This window comes from Curcuma longa, unplaced genomic scaffold, assembly GCF_044706935.1.
Source record: "Curcuma longa cultivar G26 ecotype Majalengka, Jawa Barat unplaced genomic scaffold, ITB_CL_G26_1.1 contig_15938, whole genome shotgun sequence".
Classification (NCBI taxonomy): domain Eukaryota; kingdom Viridiplantae; phylum Streptophyta; class Magnoliopsida; order Zingiberales; family Zingiberaceae; genus Curcuma; species Curcuma longa.
The window spans coordinates 1-20,057 of NW_027430236.1; the positions used below are offsets into that span (position 1 = coordinate 1).

General features: G+C 31.5%; 2 protein-coding genes across 2 annotated transcripts; both read left to right on the forward strand.

Moving 5' to 3' along the window:
• Nucleotides 1–693: 693 nt before the first annotated feature.
• Nucleotides 694–4,936, forward strand: LOC141816284 (cycloartenol synthase-like; the record flags this gene model as incomplete). Its single annotated transcript, XM_074704093.1, has 4 exons — nucleotides 694–871; nucleotides 1,455–1,535; nucleotides 2,370–2,453; nucleotides 4,657–4,936. Coding segments are annotated over 4 exons (457 nt in total), but the record flags the coding sequence as incomplete, so codon positions are not given.
• A 2,704-nt stretch (nucleotides 4,937–7,640) lies between these two features.
• On the forward strand, nucleotides 7,641–19,812 carry LOC141816283 (cycloartenol synthase-like). Its single transcript, XM_074704090.1, has 17 exons — nucleotides 7,641–7,945; nucleotides 8,033–8,224; nucleotides 9,250–9,510; nucleotides 9,786–9,870; nucleotides 10,566–10,732; nucleotides 11,397–11,585; nucleotides 12,587–12,700; nucleotides 12,841–12,963; nucleotides 13,049–13,171; nucleotides 13,242–13,340; nucleotides 13,409–13,465; nucleotides 14,301–14,347; nucleotides 14,442–14,585; nucleotides 15,297–15,474; nucleotides 16,062–16,142; nucleotides 17,269–17,352; nucleotides 19,596–19,812. Exons 1-17 carry the CDS (start codon nucleotides 7,748–7,750, stop codon nucleotides 19,707–19,709), a joined length of 2,256 nt encoding a protein of 751 aa, XP_074560191.1. The 5' UTR covers nucleotides 7,641–7,747; the 3' UTR covers nucleotides 19,710–19,812.
• The last annotated feature ends 245 nt before the right edge of the window (nucleotides 19,813–20,057 follow it).

A 20,057-nucleotide genomic window follows, 5' to 3' on the forward strand; every position in this document is an offset into this window, starting at 1 on the left:
TCTATCTCCTTTAAATCTATTTCATAGGACTCTCTTTTGTCATTTGTTTAATGAAGTCAAAAAAAAAAGTAATATAGTTAGCATGTTAATCAATTATTGAAATGTTGAAAATTGTTTAAGTAGTCAAATTCTTATAGTTTGTTATATTTTTAAAATATAGAGGGAGAATTTTAAAAAGGTTGTTTAATTAAAAAAATGGAATTAACATAAACTGAATATTTATTTATGAAGAATGGGATTGCGATCCCATGTATAAAGATAATATATTGAATTAAAAAAAATCATCTTTGGTAAGTTTAATGATTTTTTTTTCTGGATTAAGGGATTTTGTTGGTGAGAATTTTTTTTTAGTGAGAGAGTAAAGAGGTATTATTTTCTCTTCGAGATAGTTATCCTTACACTTCGTCTTTTTTGTCAAAGTTAATTTGACAATTCAATTTTGGCGATGAGTTAGAAAGTCATATTTAGAAACTCTAAATATTTTGTTTCATTCAAATATTCATCAAGCTGGTGTGTTATAGTCTATAATTGTGGTTACTAATTCTTAAAGATCCATCTTGCTCAACTATTATTTCCTCTCTTAATTAGTCTTATTTTGATATTTCCAAGAACAAAATCTTCGAGGTCATTCATTATAAAAGTGCTATTGAGGTATTTAAACTTTTCATAGAGACTGTTATCTACTTCTAATAGGTATGGATCTTGGGCTATTTGCTTCACTTATGGCACATGGTTTGGAGTAGGGGGGTTACTTGCTGCTGGAAGGACATACGAGAACAGCTCTTGTATCCAAAAGGCATGCAACTTTCTATTATCTAAACAACTTGCTTCTGGTGGTTGGGGAGAGAGCTACCTTTCCTGTGTAGATAAGGTTAATTTCTAATTTATTACTCATTTATCTTTTCAAATTTCTTCTTAGAATCAACACCATTATATGGATTCTAGTTCATTTGTGCGTATAATATTCTCTATTTTTAACACACTTTTTGTCTTTTTATGTTATAATTAGATATCAAATTTAGCAGGAAAGACATCTTTGGCAAATCACAAGGAAATGCCTTTGCAAATAGTTTCATTTGGCCTTTTGATGTCTTTGAATTAACAAAGATGTTTATCCATGAAGTGACACACTTATTTCTTCTCATACATTCATCTTCATATTTTAGTTTTATGATTTATTCAACACAATGTTGGTGGTATAGTTCTCAAATAGTTGGGACACCATGTGAAGTCTGAGTATCTAAATCTTATTTTAATTACAGAATTCATCAAATTTCAATTTTTCTATATAAGTTTACTAAATGAGTTTGTTCTAATTCCAATTCTTTTACCTTGTCAATTATGATTGTGTTACATTGGCATCTTGATTGGTTCAGAAAGTTACTGACTGCTTTATATTTCACATTATCAAGATTGTAAGTGACTTAGAATTTTCTTGTGTTCTCTTTGAGTAGGTTTACACAAATCTTGAGGGCAACAGAGTTCATGCAGTGAATACAAGTTGGGCCATGCTAGCTCTAATTGATGCAGGACAGGTCAGTTATATGTTGATCACAAATCTTATGAGGGCTTGGATATATTTCCTAGGACTACAAATTTACAAGCAATTTTTATCGAGTGAATGACACAACATACAAAATCCCTATGGGGAAAGATTGAAAGTATGGTCTATAGGAAGCAAAGAATCAAAATATTGTGTGCAAGTTAATGCAAAATGAGTGAAATGTTGATTCAATGAAGATTATTCTTGTCTGAAGATGCAAAAGATTAGAATTTGGAGGTGAGGTTGTTGTTGACATGGACTATTGGGGGTTTCTAAAAGGGCCGACATAAGAAACAGAATATCTTTGATTAGCTCTAACTTCAATGGTCAGAGAATAATATATTTTTCTTTCATTGAAATGAGGATGCTAAGCTGCAATAGGCATAGCAAACAAAAAAAGACACAACTGAAGGTATTTAATTCGTGAATGATCTAGGGTTACTCCAACAGAAGCCAAAGTTATATAATCATCAGCAATAGCAAGCCACATTAGTTCATTTAGGATCATTACATTGATGTTATCCTTTCCTTGAACTTTGTGCAAGAATATAGTGCTAGTGGTCTTTAGATTTTATATTTTCTTGTAACCTAACCTATGTATCTTAACATTTTTATATATGATTGTTTTGTTGTTTACTAATTGTCCAACTCCCTAAGTTCAAAATATTTAAAACTCATATAAGAATTTATATCTATTCTCCTTAATTATTTTCTAATTATTATTAGGTTGTCCTAGTTTTTATATTAATAAAATGTTCTTGAATGGAATGATGTAATAGATGAAGTAACATTATTATTTACTTCTTTCAAATTTATGTTGAAATAGGGTGACAGAGATCCAAGACCATTGCATAGAGCAGCAAAAGTATTAATAAATATGCAAATGGAGAATGGCGAATTTCCCCAACAAGTAAGACACTTTTTGTTTAAATTCAAACACCAAGCTTGATTATTTTTAATGACACTTGATTTTTCACGTATAATATGAATGTATCAACTATGCAATTTATTTGATGGTGTACATTCATTCATGCCCCAGTTGAGCATCACACTTATGAATTTATTGATTACTTTTTTATTTCAGCACTCTTTGGTTTTTAGAACTCAAATTGTAAATAATTTTTTTCTTTCTAACTAGCAAGGAAGAAATTGGGTAATGCAATTTTAATACATATTTCTCAGTATTTTTTAGTTTTCTTTTCTATTTTACTTTATTTTATAAGTGGTTGTTTTAGCGCTTCTCTAGTTTGATATTGAGTAAAACTTAAAAAGGGCATCCTAAGTTATTCATCAGTGCCTCTTTGTAAAAATAAAAATAAAAAGGTATCTCATTGTATGTTTTATATCTAAAATATCCTTTATTCCAATTGTTGAGATTGCAATCAGTCCCACACTAGAAATATATAGAGATCATGAGTTTATAAGATGTAAGATATCTTCATTGGTATGAGATTTTTTTGTTAAAGTCCAAAAAAAATCCTGAGAGATTTAGGTTTAAAGTGGATAATATTATATCATTGTGGAGATATGTTGATCAATTGATATCAGAGTCATGGTCTATATAGAGTCATGTAGGGAACCTCTGTGGGGAATCTTAAGAAATGTTCTAATAATAGTTCTGTGGAGTCATGTGGGGAACCTTATGAAAAAAAATGAAAAAGGTAAAGAGCTCCTAGTAAAATCTATAATAAGCTTTCAAAACAGATAAGTCCTAGTAGATCAATTGGACCGAATACTAAGTAGTTTTGATGGATCAAAGGGTCGGACATTGATTTCATCGGTTCTAATACCAATATTGTTATAGGAGCTACTCGATAATTACTACGACATGTAGCAGTTATCAAATCGCTGTTATAACATAAAAAATTAATACACAAAGTATTATTATATCAAAATATTCTTTATCAACTTAGTCAAACTTGCTTAAACTTTATCAAAATCACTTTAAAACAATTGTAGACGCTACTAAGTAATTGCTACACAGTTATAATTAAACTTTAAACTCTTAATCTTAAATCTTGAATCCTAAATCCTAAATCTTGAATACAATTATATCAAAATACTTTTATCAACTTGGTTAAAAGTATTTAAACTTCAATAAAATCACTTTAAAACAATTATTGTATAAGTTACTAAGTAACTACTACACAATTATAGGTACGTAAATTCTAAATATTAAACACTATTATATTAAAATACTCTTTATAAATTTGATCAAAATTACTTAAATTTCATTAAAACTATTTTAAATTGATCAAAATTACTTTGTAGAAGCTAGTAAGTACTTGCTATAATATTACAATAGTATTGTATTAGTTGTTACATATTGTAATAACTACTCTTAGCTACTATAGCAACGCTGCAAGTAAGGAACAATATTGTAGTTACACATTGTAGCTACAATAGCAATGAAAATAAAGGTATTCTCGAAAATTACGATGCCTTTTTGACTTTTTTTGTGAACAAAGGGTGTCCTTTGAATGATTTTTATAATTTGAGATATCTTTTTTATTTTTGCCTTTTTATATTTGTTACTTTAGTTTTTTAAACTTTAATGCAGTTATTTTCTCTCATTTCTACATTTTACTCCTTCACTATTTTTTTATCTTTTTTTATTTTACATATTAATATTAGGATGCGAAGGAATAAAATGAAAATATGTGAAATGTATACTGATAAATAATGTTTTTCTTAGTTGATTTTTGCTATTGCATTACTCAAGACTTAGATTTAATTTGTTTTACTTTTCCTTCTTTCTTTAATGGGAAAATTTCATTGAAGCCCTTAGAATTCGTGAAGTACCTTCTACTAGGTCGATTAATGATATATGTTAATGATTAGGGAGTAAAATGATAGTAGTTTAAAATATTGAGAATATTTCTATGAATTTAAACCTCTTGGGTGAATTTGAAAAAAAAAAGATAAATTCTTTAGTGCAATAAATATTTTTAATCATATTTTCTATAAAATTTTCTACTGTGCATTACTCAAGAACACTTATATTTATTTCGCTAGATCTTTCTCGTATTTGGTGGCCAAATTGAATTTATTGCATTTATTTAATTAGGATCATTTACTTTGACAATATCAATCTTTTGTCTTTGTTTGTGTAGGAGATCATAGGAGCCTTCAATAAAAATTGCATGCTCAGCTATTCATCATTTCGAAACATATTTCCGATATGGGCTCTCGGACAATATCGTACTCGTATCTTGTGCCCTAATTAAAGACCGCTGAGTCTTGCCTCCTACAATAGTATGATTAAAATTATTGCGATCAAAATAAACTATTAAATTGTTCTCTTATATATATTTTCATGTTCATTTTCAATTGTGTGTTAAAATTCTCACACATCATACAAAAATTAATTAATGTGTGTGAAAAAATTTAGTATCACCCATCATGTATTCTTACTATGCATTTCTACTTGTAATGAAGATTATATATGTGAACTACCAAAATTAAATAATCTTTGTTTATTTTGCATTTTGGTTCACTAAATTGTGAAAATTGAGTGGAGAAAGAATGAAATAGATAAATAAGAAAATAATAGTAGTTATTTGTTAATTGGGTTAGAAAATAAATAAATGTTTTTTATATTGATTTATAGGAATATATATAATTATGGGTAACAAACAAAGAATAGCTTTGAGATTCATAAATGTCTACATTAAAAATTCAACATTTTATTGAACTGCCATTTTCAATATTCTCCATTTTACATATCTAACATTCATAATTCTAAAAATACATAACACATTTCCGTTATATATATACCCCTCTTCCTTTCTAAGAAATAATCATGTGAGTTTGTGTATGCTCGTCTCCAAGTCTTTGCACAAGCCTTTGTAAGGTTTTAAAAATTCATGGCTTTTAATTTATGTTATGGTATTCATATCTAAGGATATGATTATATTAAGGGGATTTTCAATAATACATTAGTTTTGATTTGTCATAATTTTCAATAATACTGTATTCTTAGATAATCTGTCATCCGGAATCTCTTCTTTTTCAACGTAACGTTTTGAACAGAACTCAAACCTCTTGAAAAACCTTGATGGGGCAATTGCTGTCCTGGAATTGGCAACTGCATGCTGTGACATCAAGTGCTAGGAATTAAGCTGCAGGATCAATGTGGTAAACGTTACGAGGAACAAGATCATTTTCAAGAAATATAAATAATTTCTGAGGGTCATGAAATTAAAATCCGTTGTATATATAATTAATGTCCTTCCCTTCCCTTCCCTTCAAATGATTGATGATGAAGAGCACCAGCATTTACTATTTACCAGGCAAGTGAAGTTGAGAACTTTCTTCTCTTCAAAAGAGATCGACAACGCCTACAGGTATCTAGTCTGTGTGTGTCAGTACTGTGATGAACAAGTTCTTCCTTAATTATGAGACGTTGTTGTTCAATTAATATGATGTTTAATTTTGTTGTTCTGATTGGACCTTGACAAATGAGGGTAGGGTCCTAATTAATTATAACTTGCTCTTGTTAGAATCATGTATGCATGTTGAGGGATGACTGATCAGATGCATGAATGCATGGTTTGTCCCCGGGGCAATGGTGCAACGGTAGGATATTCGGGTTGTGACTCAGGGATCCGCGGTTCGATTCTCAGCTACGGCGTATTTGTAAAAATTTTCTTCTAAATGGAGAACGCAATCAAAGGATGTTGGGCACCTGGAATAATTGACCGCCGTATGTACTTCCTGATTTACCCTGGTGGTCGGTGGGAAACTTCCGTGGGACTGGACCGACCATCTCAAAGATTGAGTCCATGAAACTGACTGAGATTTATCATTTTTTTTTGTGTTAAGAGCTAGCTAATTAATGCATGCATGGTTTGTTGAGGGATATATGACTGATCAGATGCATGCATGGAAGTTAAGGGAAGCACTTTGGAAGCTAAGGGAATTAATAAGGACTCGATCGAAGCTAGGTGGTTGGGAGTTGGGTGCTCAATCAGGATGGATGTCAAATACTTGAGAAATTATTATGTATGTGTTTATGATGTAGAACACTTTGAAAGTTGAGTTATTATGGATTGCGTTGAGTTGTTGAGACGTCGAGTACTTTGAAAGCCCAACTAGCTACTGAGATGAGATGTCAAAGTACTCTTAATTAGGACATGTCACATATGTATATGAACTATTTAAATAGTAGCCCATTATGATGCTCTGAGTTAGTTAGTTAGGTGTTTCAATCAACTTGACAAGATTGATTATGTACTTATCTTGACAAGATCGTGATGGCCGAGATGATCGAGATGACTCAGGTCAGGATGGCCGAGTGGCTGAGAGGGGCGATGGAGTGACCGAGAGACAAATGATCTAAGTCGGGATGGCTGCATGGCCAAGAGGGAGGGAGTGATCGAGAGACCGAGACAGTCTAGGTTGGGATGCCCGAGAGGCTGAGATGACCGAGAGACCAAGATGGCTTAGGTCAGATGCCCGAGTGGCTGAGATGACCAAGAGACCGAGATGGCTCAGGTTAGGATGGTCGAGTGGTCGAGAGGGACGATGGAGTGATCGAGAGACCGAAATGGTCCAGGTCAAGATGACCGAGTAGCCGATAGGGGCAATGGAGTGATCACCGAGATGGTCCAAGTTGGGATGACCGAGTGGTCGAGATGACCGAGAGACCGATATAGCTCAAGTTGGGATGGCTGAGTGGCCGAAAGGGGCGATGGAGTGACCAAGATGCTCCAGACCAGGATGGTCGAGTGACTGAGAGATCGAGTAACCGAGATGGCTCAGATCTAGACGACCGAGTGACCTAGTATAGCTGCGATGACTCATGTCGAGGTGGCCGAAGCTGAGTGAGATGATCAAGATGGGATGAGGTGGAGGCGATCCACCACATCACCTAGCTTGTTCTGTCCATTGATTTCAAGTTATATAGATGCAAACAGCCACGAGAAGACAAGGAAATAAAAGAAAATTTTAGTTTGCTTTATCATTCATTTATTTCTTTATTTTTTTTTTTGAAAAAAAAATTAACTATTAAGTCAAGTAACACGTGCCCTGCACTTGACGTTAGTTATTATATAAAGACTCCCTGAGCTTCACAAGCTTCCCATACCAGCCAAGAGCGAAGCACCGGGCACATTCTTCCACTCTGATACGTACTCTTGGGTGAACTCGAGCGCACAGCTAGCATCGTCTCGCCTGCCGGACTCCTTCTTCAATCCGATCGACATGTGGAAGCTCAAGGTCGCGGAGGGCGGCAGCCCCTGGTTGCGCACGACCAACAATCACGTTGGAAGACAGGTGTGGGAGTTCGACCCCAGCCTTGGCACGCCTGAGGAAATCGAGGAGGTGGAGAGGGCGCGAGAAGCTTTCCGCGAGAGCCGGTTTGAGAAGAAACACAGTGCCGATCTGCTCATGCGGTTGCAGGTACGAGATTTACTAGTTCAAACATATATATTCAAGTTTCAAAAGCAGATGGATTTGCTATTGATCATTTTCTTTACTTTATTGTAGTTTGCAAAGGAGAATCCACTTGAGATGGACTATCCTATCATCAGAATTGAAGATGATGAAGATGTCACAGAAGAAGCTCTAGTGACTTCCTTAAGAAAGGCCATTAGCGTTTTTGCTACTCACCAAGCACATGATGGACACTGGCCTGGGGATAATGCTGGCCCAATGTTGTTTTTGCCGGGATTGGTATTTGCTTGAATCTTTTAATAAGAAAATTATTATAAGGGCTAAACCCTTTTTCTAGATTATACTTATGCAATATACAGGGGCGGCTCAAGCCTCCGGGAGGCCCTAGGCGAAATTTTTTTAAATAATTATTATTATTTTTAAAAAAATTCTTTCATCTTTTTTTATTTGGATTAGAGACCGATAATGGTGGGTTTAAAAATTTTTTAAAATAAATTAAAATATTAATTTTAAAAATAATTTTTTATATAAAATTAAATTTTCTAACTTTTTGAGATGTAAAATTATTAATTAAATTTCTATATTCATTTCATTTGTAATTTCTTTAGCAAAAATCATAGCAGATATGAATCCATTTTCTCTATACTCATTCAAAAAAGAAATAAAACCTTTTAATTGATCTAATACAATAGTAATGTTCATATCTTTATATTGTAAAAATTTGCTAACAGTATTAACTGCGAATAAATAAGATTACAAATTTACAACAGGAATCATTGATAAGAAAATAAGAAATTAACAGAAGCATAAAAAAAAGATTTGATAGGAAATAAGGAAGATAATACCTTTAGGTTTTAAGATCATAGAAAAATATGTAACAAAAGATCTTAATTCTGATCGTTCCTCTCCTTACACCCCTTGTGATGATTTTGAAAATGTCTTGAGGAGAGAAAATAAACTATCAAATAAGTAAAATATTTGAAGTTGAGCAAAATAGGTTATTAGGTTAATAAGGAAGGAAGGAGAGGAATATAAAGAAACTAGTAAAATTAAAATTTTAAGAATTGAGAAATATTAAATATATTAGAATCATGCCAAAATCTTTATGAAATCCAATGACCATGCCAAATCTCTACAAAATCTAATGATCATGCCAAATCTTTCCAAAATCTAATAAAGATATTTTAAAAATTTCTTATTATCTCAAAATATATATATATATATATATATATATAATGATTAATATTTTAAAAAAATGAGCCCCAATTTATTGGGGGCCCTAGGCATAGGCCTTAGGCCTATGCCTAAAGCCGGCACTGACAATATATGATCTAAATCCTTTGATAAATTGTCATTTGTGTGCTTATGTATTGCAGAATAGAGATGGAGGGTGGGGCTTGCATATTGAGGGTGAGAGTACAATGTTTGGTTCGACATTGAATTATGTTAGTTTAAGGTTGCTTGGACAAGGACCTGATGATGGAGATGGGGCAATGGAAAAAGGGAGAAAATGGATCTTAGACCATGGAAGTGCAACTTGTACACCATCATGGGGAAAGATGTGGTTATCTGTAAGTAATTAGATTAAGGCTTGACATCCATGTATTCCACAAGCCAAAGATAGTTAATTACCTCACTAAACTAAGCATTTGTGGGTCGGTTACACTCACTTATAGTCTCATGCTTTGCTTCCAATGGGGTGGGGTGGGGTTCCTGCCATGGTAACATTTGGTGATACTAATGAAACCTTATAGGATTCTTTTACCACTTTTTGTTCTATTCGTTAGTTATATCACATGCCCAAGAGAAGAGCCTTAGCTTGATTCCTACATTGAATTTCATTCAGGTGCTTGGAGTGTTTGATTGGTCTGGTAACAACCCTTTGCTACCAGAAATGTGGCTACTGCCCTACTTTCTACCAGTTCATCCAGGTATGCATTTGTTAGAGAACAATAAGTACAATATCTAGTTCCAACTAAAAAGATGATGTAAAAGCAAAAATGATGTCTTAGATAAGCTGAATGGTAACTAGTAGAACATTAAAATTTTGTATTGTGGGAAATCACAACAACTGCCTGCTCCTGTAGCAGTAAATATATGAGGACTTTTGCTTATTAGACATGAACTTCAGTTATGATTCTGAGCAAGCAATGCGCCTAATATATAGTTTTCATTACATCCCAAAACTTATTGGATAGAAGTAAATTTTATGTGACTTGAAAATTTTTAATATAGGAAGAGGGAGATCAAAAAAGACTTGATTAGCAATGATAAAACTTGATAAAATTTATTTAAATATAAATGATAATATAGTCGAGAATTGAACCCAATGGCATAGGAAGATTTATATAGCTGACCCCTCTTAGTGGGATAAAGGCTATGTTGTTGTTATTGTTATCGGGTGGTTTAAATGACCTTTAGGATGCAACAAATAAATATCTTTTAGATAAGTGCAAAGAAGAGATAACATTAAGAGAAGGAATCTAGCAAGCTCTAATCACGATCATATTGTTTGGGCATTTATATGTTAGTATAGTGCCTTTATACTAGCAATTTTCATTTCCTAATTACAAATCTAAATAGTACAACAAGGCTCTGAACTTTATCAAATATTTTTATTTTATAGGACGAATGTGGTGTCAATCTCGGATGGTTTACTTGCCCATGTCATATATATACGGCAAAAGATTTACTGGCCCAATTACACCAATAATATTATCACTAAGAAATGAGCTATTCCATTGCCCATATGACCAGATAGATTGGAATCAAGCTCGGAATGAGTGTGCAAAGGTGTGCAATTCTTCTATTCCTTATTCTCCGAGTTCTGACTAATTGGATGTACTGTTATCATGCATGCCATTGCATTTTTTTCTATTTTATTATAATGTCTATAGTGTATCTAAATATGTCTTAGAGTAACTAATAATTCTAAGGTCGTGTGATTTCTATCAAAGTACATTCAATCCAAATATATGTTCATGGGAAGAGATACAGTAAATTAGATAACTATCAGTATAAATGAAAGTTATACTGTGTATTAGAAATAAATCAAAGGTTAAGATCTGCAATGAGTCTCTCGATCAAGTTGACTGCTATCATAGTAAGTAATACAGAACATGTCACTTTTATGTATTATTTTGTAGGGATACAAGGTCTGTAATGAGTCCCTCATGCAAATTAACTTATAGCATAGTAAGTAATACAGAACAGGTCACTATGCATTATTTTGTAGCATGGGGATATGAACACATTTCATCTTTTTAATGACCCAAACTACATTTCTTGATATTTATGTGTGATGTTATCCTCAAATTTCTTAAGCACAAAGTGCATTACCAGAAAATTATAAAATGAATTAAATAACTTTGTAATTGGTGGCTATAATATAAGTTGTGATGCTTATTAGTATATACTAAATGCTCATTTTTTTGTGGCTTGATGATGTATGTTTCAGGAAGATTTATATTATCCACATCCATTAGTACAAGACATCATTTGGGCATTCCTTCATAAAATTGTTGAACCTATTTTAATACATTGGCCTTGTAGCAAGTTGAGAGAGAAGGCTATTAGTACAGCTATCCAACATATTCATTATGAAGATGAGAATACTAGATATATTTGCCTCGGTTCAATTAACAAGGTGAGTCAAAAGATTTCTTTGGAGAAGTTGATTACTGTCAATTTTTATACCAAACGGCTGGATTCATTATTGGCAATTCATCATAAATGCATAACAACCAAGAACTATAGCATGCCCACTAGGCGAACCTATTTCCAGAAGTTGAGATGCAAATCCTGCAACTTATAAAGAAGTATTTAATCAAAATTATCATCCTTTCTGAGTAACTCACATTTGTTTTATGTGCCTTCTGGATACTCTATGGATTTGATGTTGCAGATTCTTTGATGTTATGAGACAAGTTATTTTTACTGATGAATGCAGTTAATTACAAATGTTGATTGCAATTAGACCTATGAGGTAATTTTGAACATTCCTGGAAGAACAAATGTCTACATAAAAAAAGTTGGGATGCTGACTTTAAAGTATAAGCTTTACCTAAACTTCAGAATTCTTGATCCTTTGTATATTTAAAAACCCATCTAATTCTTATTGTTCGTATGTTATGGTATGAATGCCTATAAAATATATATATATATTTCTCCCCTTCTTTTATATATCTATATATATATATGTGTCTTTTAGAACTATATCATGGATGCACTTCATGTTGTTGGATCTAAACTTGAGTTTTACTTATATTTCATATTTATCTAACAAAGGTTTATGTTTAAAATTTAAATTTAAATTTGCATTTGTTTTATAGTGGCGTAACTATTCCTAAAATTGTTTTAACTAGATTGTCCCTTTATAAGCTTGGAATTCAACTTCGAGGCCTTCTCTATGAGAAATTCCTTTTTCCTCTTTGTGAGATGTCCTTTTTTCCTTTCTTCTTACTTTTCGTTGTTAACATCATCCTATGCCACTTATAATGATGCAGTAGTACTTGATTCTCGATAACTTTCCATGTAGAGTTAAACATAATGTCAATGAAAAACCTAAGCCAGTTTTTCTGCTTTCTAATCAGCAATGTAAATGTATATGTGAGAAATGCTATTTTCTTTTGAACTTCATCTATTTAGGTACTTAATATGCTTTGCGTCTGGATTGAAGATCCAAATTCAGTGGCATTTAAGTTACATCTTTCACGAATATATGATTATCTATGGTTAGCTGAAGATGGAATGAAAATGCAGGTAGGCTAGAATATGCAATGCATGTACTCTTATTAATTTTTTTTACTTCCTAGAATCATGTACAATGTCAAAATAGTGTGTGTGGTACCTTTTTTTTTGTATGTGTTCAAGAAGCTGTTGTTGTATTGTTAATTTTGCAGAGTTGTAATGGCAGCCAATTGTGGGACACAGCTTTTGCTGTTCGTGCAATTATGTCAACTGATCTTTTTGAGGAATTTGGTCTAACACTCAAGAAGGCTCACGAATTTTTTAAAAGTTCACAAGTTAGCATTTTTTTAACAATGTTCTTAAAGTATATGTTGAATTTGTAAGTACAACATTAAGTTTTCACTTCTTTCTGATTGGAAGATCCTTGAAGATTGCCCTGGTGATCTTGATTTTTGGTACCGCCACATCTCCAAAGGTGGATGGACCTTTACCACTGCAGATCAAGGGTGGCCTGTCTCAGATTGCACAGCAGAAGGACTTAAGGTAACTGCCTATTTTCTATTGTCAAGCCAAATTTAATTTCTTGATGTCGATGGTAATGTTGCTTCTGCAGGCTGTTCTCTTGTTATCTAAGGTTTCTCCAGAGATTATTGGTGATCCAATTGAAGCAAGGAAGCTTTATGATGCTGTTAATTTCATCCTTTCACTAATGGTAACAACACCAGAAATAGATGCAAATACTTAACAGTAACTTTTCTTCTAATTGTAGTTATGATGCAGAACAAGGATGGTGGTTTTTCCACTTGGGAACCTACAAGATCCTATACTTGGTTGGAGGTATGCACTCCAAGAACATTCTATTGCTGTTGCATTCTGCATTGAAAGCAATACTATATATTGAATAAAATCGAATGATGCATTAATAGGTTATAGTTATCATCATCTATAAAGCTAAAACAAAATTGAATTGAGACAATGACAAATTGAAATGATTGTCCTGAATCGAGAGATAATGACAAACCGAAATGAGATTAATTATTATTTACTATTATGATCATTAGTATTAACTAATTTCTTATATCATTAGTTCAAGGCATTGTTATGTTAATTCAAGAACCATAGAAATTTTGGATAGTCGAGGGAAGTGTGAGAGGAACAACAGAAAAAAATAAAGGAAAGAAATAAACTTTGGCACATACAAATGGAGTGGCTAGTTTATATATGAAATATCTTTATGTATGTTCCTTTTCAATTTCAAAAAATAAAATAAAAAAATGAAAACTTCGTAATAAACTGGTCTCTTTTCTGGTTTTAGAAGCAAGAACTAAATCTAGGGACATTTTTCACACTTTTCAATTGTGTATAACGTGAGATTTCGTGGAACAGAGTTGGGAAATTAGAACAATGTACAATTTAACAAAAAATTCTCTATCTTTAATTGTTGGTCTTTTGATATATCAACTTTCCTTCCATGGCAAACTAGACTATAAACCTCATATTTAGTTCACAATCATGCATGGTCTTGATAAGCAGTAGCCTTAGATATACCACAGAAAGTATTTATGTCTATTTGGTTGATTCATAATAACCTAGAATTTTTATCTATAAAACTAGGATAGAACATGATATGTCAGTCTTCTATCAAAGTCATAGCCATTTTTTTCTTGTACAGATTCTTAACCCTTCTGAAATATTTGAAGACATTGCTATTGACTATTCGTAAGATTTCATCACTTCTATTTCTTAATATAACAATTTCTATTTATTTGCTTCAATTTTTTATATGTAGTTGAAATGCAAATGTCATTTTCAGATATGTTGAATGCACCTCATCAGCGATTCAAGCATTGACATCATTTAAAAAGATATATCCATGCCACCGGAGAGAGGAGATAGATAATTGCATTAATAAATCAGCACGTTTTCTTGAAAAGATGCAACGAGATGATGGTTCATGGTTTGCACTTATAGTTGTCTATCTCCTTTAAGTCTATTTTGTAGGACTCTATTTTGTCATTTGTTTAAAGAAGTAAAAAAAAAATAATATAGTCAATATGCTAATTAATTATTGAAAGGTTGAAAGTTGTTTAAGTATTAAAATTCTTATAGTTTGTTATATTTTTAAAATATAGTGGGAGAATTTTTAAAAGGTTGTTTAATTTTTAAAAAAATATCAACTAACATAAATTGAATATTTATTTTATGAAGAATGGGATTGGGATCCCATGTATAAAGATAATATATTGAATTAATAAAAATCTTCTTTGGTTAGTTTAATGAATTTTTTTTTCTGAATTGAGAGATTTTGTTGGTGAGATTTTTTCATTGAGAGAGTAAAGAGGTTTTATTTTCTCTTTGAGATATTTATCCCTATACTTCATCTTTTTTGTGAAAGTTAATTTGGCAATTCAATTTTGGTGATGAGTTAGAAAGTCATATTTGGAAAATCTAAATATTTTGTTTCATTCAAATATTCATCAAGCTAGTGTGTTATAATCTGCAATTGTGGTGGCTAATTCCTAAAGATTCATCTTTCTCAACTATTATTTCCTCTCTCAATTAGTCTTATTTTGGTATTTCCAAGAACAAAATCTTCGAGGTCATTCATTATAAAAGTGCTATTGAGGTATTTAAACTTTTCATAGAGACTGTTATCTACATCTAATAGGTATGGATCTTGGAGTGTTTGCTTCACTTATGGCACATGGTTTGGAGTAGCGGGATTAGTTTCTTCTGGAAGGACATACGAGAGCAGCTCTTGTATTCAAAAGGCATGCAACTTTCTGTTATCTAAACAACTTGCTTCTGGTGGTTGGGGAGAGAGCTACCTTTCCTGTGTAGACAAGGTTAATTTTTAATTTATTACCCATTTATCTTTTCAAGTTTCTTCCTAGAATCAACACCATTATATGGGTTCTAGTTCATTTTTGCATATAATATTCTCTATTTTTAACACACTTTTTACCTTTTTATGTTATAATTAGATATCAAATTTAGCAGGAAAGACATCTTTGGCAGATCACAAGGCAATACCTTTACAGATAGTTTCATTTGGCCTTTTATGTCTTTAAATTAACAAAGATGTTTATCCATGAAGTGAGACACTTATTTCTTCTCATACATTCATCTTCATATTTTAGTTTTATGATCTATTCAACACAATGTTGGTGCAATAGTCTCACATAGTTGGGACATCATGTGAAGTCTGCCTGAGTATCTGAATCTTGTTTTAATTATAGAATTCATCAAATTCCAATTTTTCTATATAAGTTTACTAAATGAGTTTGTTCCGATTTCAATTCGTGTGTACCTTGCCAATTATGATTGTGTTACACTAGCATCTTGATTGGTTCAGAAAGTTACTGACTACTTTATATTTCACATTATCAAAATTGTAAGTGACTTAGATTTTTCTTGTGTTCTCTTTGAGTAGGTCTACACAAATCTTGAGGGCAACAGAGTTCATGCAGTGAATACAAGTTGGGCCATGCTAGCTCTAATTGATGCAGGACAGGTCAGTTATCTATTGACAACAAATCTTATGAGGACTTAGATTTCCTAGGACTACAAATTTACAAGCAATTTTTATCGAGTGAATGACACAACATACAAAATCCCTATGGGGAAAGATTGGAAGTATGGTCTATATGAAGCAAAGAATCAAAATATTATGTGCAAGTTAATGCAAAATGAGTGAAATAATGTTGATTTAATGAAGATTATTCTTGTCTTAAGATGCAAAAGATTAGAATTTAGAGATGAGGTTGTTGTTGACATGGACTATTGGGGGTTTCTAAAAGGGCCAACATAAGAAACAGAATATCTTTGATTAGCTCTAACTTCAATGGTTAGAGAATAATATGTTTTTCTTTCACTGAAATGAGGATGCTAAGCTGCAATAGGCATAGCAAACAAAAAAAGACACAACTGAAGGTATTTAATTCATGAATGATCTAGGGTTATTCCAACAGAAGCCAAAGTTATATAATCATCAGCAATCTATGTAAACCATGTGGGGACCCTCGGGAAAAATGAAGGAAGTAGGGGAGGCCCGGACCATGAGGAACATGGTAGGGGAGCTTCTAGTGATCCTTTGTTTGAGGGAAAGATTGTTGGGATGCAATCAAAGTCCCATATTGGAAATACATGGAAAATATCATGAGTTTATAAGATGAAAGATATCTTCATTGGTTTGAGACCTTTTGGGTTGAGCCCAAGAACAAAACCATGAGGGTTTAGGCCCAAAGTAGACAATATCATACCATTGTGGAGATATTATGATTCCATCTGTACTAACAGCAGCAAGCCTACATTAGTTCATTTAGGATCACTACATTGATGTTATCCTTTCCTTGAACTTTGTGCAAGAATATAGTGCCTAGATTTTATATTTTCTTGTAACCTAACCTATGTATCTTAACATTTTTATATATGATTGTTTTGTTGTTTACTAATTGTCCAACTCCCTAAGTTCAAAATATTTAAAACTCATATAAGAATTTATATCCATTCTCCTTAATTATTTTCTAATTATTGTTAGGTTGTCTTAGTTTTTATATTAATAAAATGTTCTTGAATGTAATGATGTAATAGATGAAGTAACATTATTATTTACTTCTTTCAAATTTATGTTGAAATAGGGTGACAGAGATCCAAGACCATTGCATAGAGCAGCAAAAGTATTAATAAATATGCAAATGGAGAATGGCGAATTTCCCCAACAAGTAAGACACTTTTTTGTTTCAAACACCAAGCTTGATTATTTTTAATGACACTTGATTTTTCACGTATAATATGAATGTATCAACTATGCAATTTATTTGATGGTGTACATTCATTCATGCCCCAGTTGAGCATCACACTTATGAATTTATTGATTATATTTTTATTTCAGCACTCTTTGGTTTTTAGAACTCAAATTGTAAATAATTTTTTTCTTTCTAACTAGCAAGGAAGAAATTGGGTAATGCAATTTTAATACATATTTCTCAGTATTTTTTAGTTTTCTTTTCTATTTTACTTTATTTTATAAGTGGTTGTTTTAGCGCTTCTCTAGTTTGATATTGAGTAAAACTTAAAAAGGGCATCCTAAATTATTCATCAGTGCCTCTTTGTAAAAAAAAAATAAAAAGGTATCTCATTGTATGTTTTATATCTAAAATATCCTTTATTCCAATTGTTGAGATTGCAATCAGTCCCACATTAGAAATATATAGAGATCATGAGTTTATAAGATGTAAGATATCTTCATTGGTATGAGATTTTTTGGTTAAAGTCCAAAAAAAATCCTGAGAGCTTAGGTTTAAAGTGGATAATATTATATCATTGTGGAGATATGTTGATCAATTGATATCAGAGTCATGGTCTATATAGAGTCATGTGAGGAACCTTTGTTGGGAATCTTAAGAAAAATTCTAATAATAGCTCTGTGGAGTCATGTGGGGAACCTTATGAAAAAAAACGAAAAAGGTAAAGAGCTCCTAGTAAAATCTATAATAAGCTTTCAAAACAGGTAAGTCCTAGTAGATCAGTTGACCGAATACTAAGTAGTTTTGATAGATCAAAAGGGTCGGACATTGATTTCATCGGTTCTAATACCAATATTGTTGTAGGAGCTACTCGATAATTACTACGACATGTAGCAGCTATCAAATCGCTGTTATAACATAAAAAATTAATACATTAAGTATTATTATATCAAAATATTCTTTATCAACTTAGTCAAAATTGCTTAAACTTTATCAAAATCACTTTAAAACAATTGTAGACGCTACTAAGTAATTGCTAAAAAAAAAGGGCACACAGCCATGTATAATTAAACTTTAAACTCTTAATCTAAGGTCACATAAATCTTGAATCTTTTAATCTTAAATCCTAAATCTTGAATACAATTATATCAAAATACTTTTATCAACTTGGTTAAAAGTATTTAAACTTCAACAAAATCACTTTAAAACAGTTATTGTATAAGTTACTAAGTAACTACTACACAATTATAGGTACGTAAATTCTAAATATTAAACACTATTATATTAAAAATACTCTTTATAAATTTGATCAAAATTACTTAAATTTCATTAAAACTATTTTAAATTGATCAAAATTACTTTGTAGAAGCTAGTAAGTACTTGCTATAATATTACAATAGTATTGTATTAATTGTTACATATTGTAATAACTACTCTTAGCTACTATAGCAACGTTGCAAGTAAGGAACAATATTGTAGTTATACATTGTAGCTACAATAGCAATGAAAATAAAGGTCTTCTCGAAAATTATGATGCCTTTTTGACTTTTTTGTGAACAAAGGGTGTCCTTTAATTTGAATGATTTTTATAATTTGAGATATCTTTTTTATTTTTGCCTTTTTATATTTGTTACTTTAGTTTTTTAAACTTTAATGCAGTTATTTTCTCTCATTTCTACATTTTACTCCTTCACTATTTTTTTTATCTTTTTTTATTTTACATATTAATATTAGGATGCGAAGGAATAAAATGAAAATATGTGAAATGTATACTGATAAATAATGTTATTCTTAGTTGATTTTTGCTATTGCATTACTCAAGACTTAGATTTAATTTGTTTTACTTTTCCTTCTTTCTTTAATGGGAAAATTTCATTGAAGCCCTTAGAATTCGTGAAGTACCTTCTACTAGGTCGATTAATCATTAATGATATATGTTAATGATTAGGGAGTAAAATGATAGTAGTTTAAAATATTGAGAATATTTCTATGAATTTAAACCTCTTGGGTGAATTTGAAAAAAAAAAGGATAAATTCTTTAGTGCAATAAATATTTTTAATCATATTTTCTATAAAATTTTCTACTGTGCATTACTCAAGAACACTTATATTTATTTCACTCTCTTTCTCGTATTTGGTGGCCAAATTGAATTTATTGCATTTATTTAATTAGGATCATTTACTTTGACAATGTCAATCTTTTGTCTTTGTTTGTGTAGGAGATCATAGGAGCCTTCAATAAAAATTGCATGATCAGCTATTCATCGTTTCGAAACATATTTCCGATATGGGCTCTCGGACAATATCGTACTCGTATCTTGTGCCCTAATTAAAGACCGCTGAGTCTTGCCTCCTACAATAGTATGATTAAAAACATTGTAATCAAAATAAACTATTAAATTGTTCTCTTATATATATTTTCATGTTCATTTTCAATTGTGTGTTAAAATTCTCACACATCATACAAAAATTAATTAATGTGTGTCGCCAAGGTGCTCACGCATCATGAAAAAATCTAGTATCATGCATCTCTACTTGTAATGAAGATTATATATGTGAACTACTAAAATTAATTAATTAATGTTTGTTTATTTTGCATTTTGGTTCACTAAATTGTGAAAATTGAGTGGAGAAAGAATGAAATAGATAAATAAGAAAATAATTGTAGTTATTTGTTAATT

Excerpts from the sequence above, each read along its gene's own strand:
- LOC141816283 (XM_074704090.1), top strand. The coding sequence starts at position 7,748 with ATGTGGAAGCTCAAGGTCGCGGAGGGCGGCAGCCCCTGGTTGCGCACG. Across the intron at positions 7,946-8,032 it reads ATCTGCTCATGCGGTTGCAG|TTTGCAAAGGAGAATCCACT; the intron begins GTACGAGATTTA and ends ACTTTATTGTAG. Across the intron at positions 17,353-19,595 it reads ATGGCGAATTTCCCCAACAA|GAGATCATAGGAGCCTTCAA; the intron begins GTAAGACACTTT and ends TTGTTTGTGTAG.